At 57.2% G+C, this 2,361-nt stretch overlaps 1 protein-coding gene across 1 annotated transcript in view; it reads right to left on the bottom strand.

The window, feature by feature from the left end:
* mus81 (MUS81 structure-specific endonuclease subunit) overlaps nucleotides 1–2,361 on the bottom strand; it is a 22,809-nt gene that overhangs the window by 17,674 nt on the left and 2,774 nt on the right. The window contains exons 4-5 of the mRNA XM_048619631.1: nucleotides 1,027–1,193; nucleotides 94–214 (exon numbers count right to left, since the gene is read on the bottom strand). Of these exons, the coding sequence (XP_048475588.1) occupies nucleotides 94–214; nucleotides 1,027–1,193 (288 nt within the window). The remainder of the gene's footprint in view (nucleotides 1–93; nucleotides 215–1,026; nucleotides 1,194–2,361) is intronic.

Below are 2,361 nucleotides of genomic sequence, written 5' to 3'. Positions count from 1 at the left end.
GAACAAAGAGGTTTGGGTATTTCTGTAGCTGAACGGGTGCGCACAGTCGCGAGCGGCTAAGGCCTGGTGCGGCGGCACTCACTTCCCGCCCACCCCACCGTCCCCTCGCGCCTACCTTCGCCTCTCTGTAGAAGGTCAGTAAGAGGGCATAGCCTCCCGAGCGTTTCTGAGGCTTATAATCCTGCTCCTCGCGGTTTTCCGGTCTCCTCCTTTTCTGTGGAATAGCAGCATTGGGGGTTTTGTTACTACAGTGATCAGTCAGCCCCCTGCAGCTGTTTGCAGCACCGCACCGAGATCAGGAGAAGGCAGCTCAGCCTCTCAGACCCACTTGGAATTCTCACCCCTCCCCTCTTCACCTTAACGTACACCTGGGTGTTTCTACCACTCTTCTTTATCACTGTTCAGCCCCTACTCGCTGTGGAAGCGTGCTCCACGTTCCCAACGCTCTCCGGGTGAAGATGGTTCTCAGCTCTATGGGTCCTCGGAGAGACGGTACCCTCTGACAGTGCGGTTTATGCTCAGTACCGATGCCACAAGCGCTGGCCTGAGGTTATAGCCCGGTGAGAGGGAGAGGGAGAAGTGGAGGAAGAGGGAGAGGACGCAAGGGATGGAAAGGGAGAGGGTGCAAGGGACGGAGAGGGAGAGGGAGAGAACACAGGGGGAGAGGGAGAGAACACAGGGGGAGAGGGAGGAAGAGAACGCAGGGGGAGAGTGAGAGAGTGCAAGGGAGGGGGAGGGGGCGGGGGTAGGGGGAGAGGGTGCAAGGGGGGGAGAGGGAGAGAGCCCGGGGTTCGGGGAGGGGGGAAGAGACGGAGAGTGCCCACGGGGGGAGGGAGTGAGGACAAGAGAGAGGGAGAGAATGTAGGAGACAATGTGAGCAAGAGATTGGGAGATGTAGAAAGAGGCAGTACTACCATGAAAACACTAAGACTGTGGGTTTCCTTTACTCAAGTGTGACTGTCCCTCTTCCTGCCTCCGTCTCTCCCTCCCTCCCTGCAGATCAATCCCCTTGCCTCTGGCTCTTACTGATGGAGAGGGTCTCAGCTCGGCTCCATCCTCCTCCTCCGAGATACTCTCACCAGCACGGTGACAACGCGGTCCTTTCGCTGGTGAACCCGGCCGTGCCCTGTAGCCAGTCCAGGTCGGTGCTGTCGGAAACTGGTGGCATGTATAATGAATGGGCGCACCAGCACCTGGAACCAAACACATCGTAAAGTGGGCATCTAGGAAGTGGCAACCCTCACATCGGTCAAGGTTCCTGCTTGCTCCCTGCCCCCAAGGCTTCGGGATGGGCCCCTCTCACAGCTCAGTCTCAACAGGCCGTGCCAACTGAGAGTCTCCACTGCATGCCTGGCACTAGACCCAATCACCAAGTCACCACTTGCTTCTGAGCTGTCTCACCTTCCTCCTCACAAACTTTCACTCTCTCTCTCTTCCCCAACACTGTCTGTCTCTCTCAGAACCTCCAACTATCCCCCTTTCTCACACACTCTCCGAATCACCTACTGTTTCCCTCTGTCTCATAGCCACACACTCTCCAGAACCTCAAACTATCCCACTCGCTCTCTCTCTCACACTCTCTCCCTGAACCACCGACCGTCTCCTTCTTTCTCTCCCACACCATCTCTCTCTGAGAACTGTTCTCTTTCTCCCTCTCTCCTTCTCTCTCTCTCTCAGAATCTGATGTGGAGGTGCCAGTGTTGGACTGGGGTGGACAAGGTCAGAACTCACACGGCACCAGGTTAGCGTCCAACAGGTTTATTTGAAATCACAAGCTTTCGGAGCACTGCCCCTTTGTCCTTCACCTGACAAAGAGGCAGCGCTCAGAAAGCTTGTGATATCAAATAAGGATGTTGGACTATAACCTGGTGTCAAATGACTTCTGACTCTCTCAGAACCACCAACTGTCTTTCCCTGTCCCACACAGTCTTGTTCTTTTTCAAAATTACCAACCTCCCTCTCAAACACGCACACACATCTCTCCGAATCACCATCTCTACCCCTCTCTTCCAGAATCACCAACTATTCTCTCTCTCACACACACGCACACACTCAGAACCGACGGTCTCCCGTTCTGAGTCACCCTTTGGCTCAGCGTCGCCATCGCCCTCTCTGCCCCACACGCCATCTTCCCCGCTCAGCGTCGCCCTCTCTGCCCCACACGCCATCTCCCCCGCTCAGCGTCGCCATCGCCCTCTCTGCCCCACACGCCATCTTCCCCGCTCAGCGTCGCCCTCTCTGCCCCACACGCCATCTCCCCCGCTCAGCGTCGCCATCGCCCTCTCTGCCCCACACGCCATCTTCCCCGCTCAGCGTCGCCCTCTCTGCCCCACACGCCATCTCCCCCGCTCAGCGTCGCCA

The sequence above is a fragment of the Rhincodon typus genome, chromosome 43, assembly GCF_021869965.1.
Source record: "Rhincodon typus isolate 14 chromosome 43, sRhiTyp1.1, whole genome shotgun sequence".
Classification (NCBI taxonomy): Eukaryota; Metazoa; Chordata; class Chondrichthyes; order Orectolobiformes; family Rhincodontidae; genus Rhincodon; species Rhincodon typus.
Note: the sequence above shows the minus strand (reverse complement) of the source record. Positions and strands in the feature narration are given on the sequence as shown.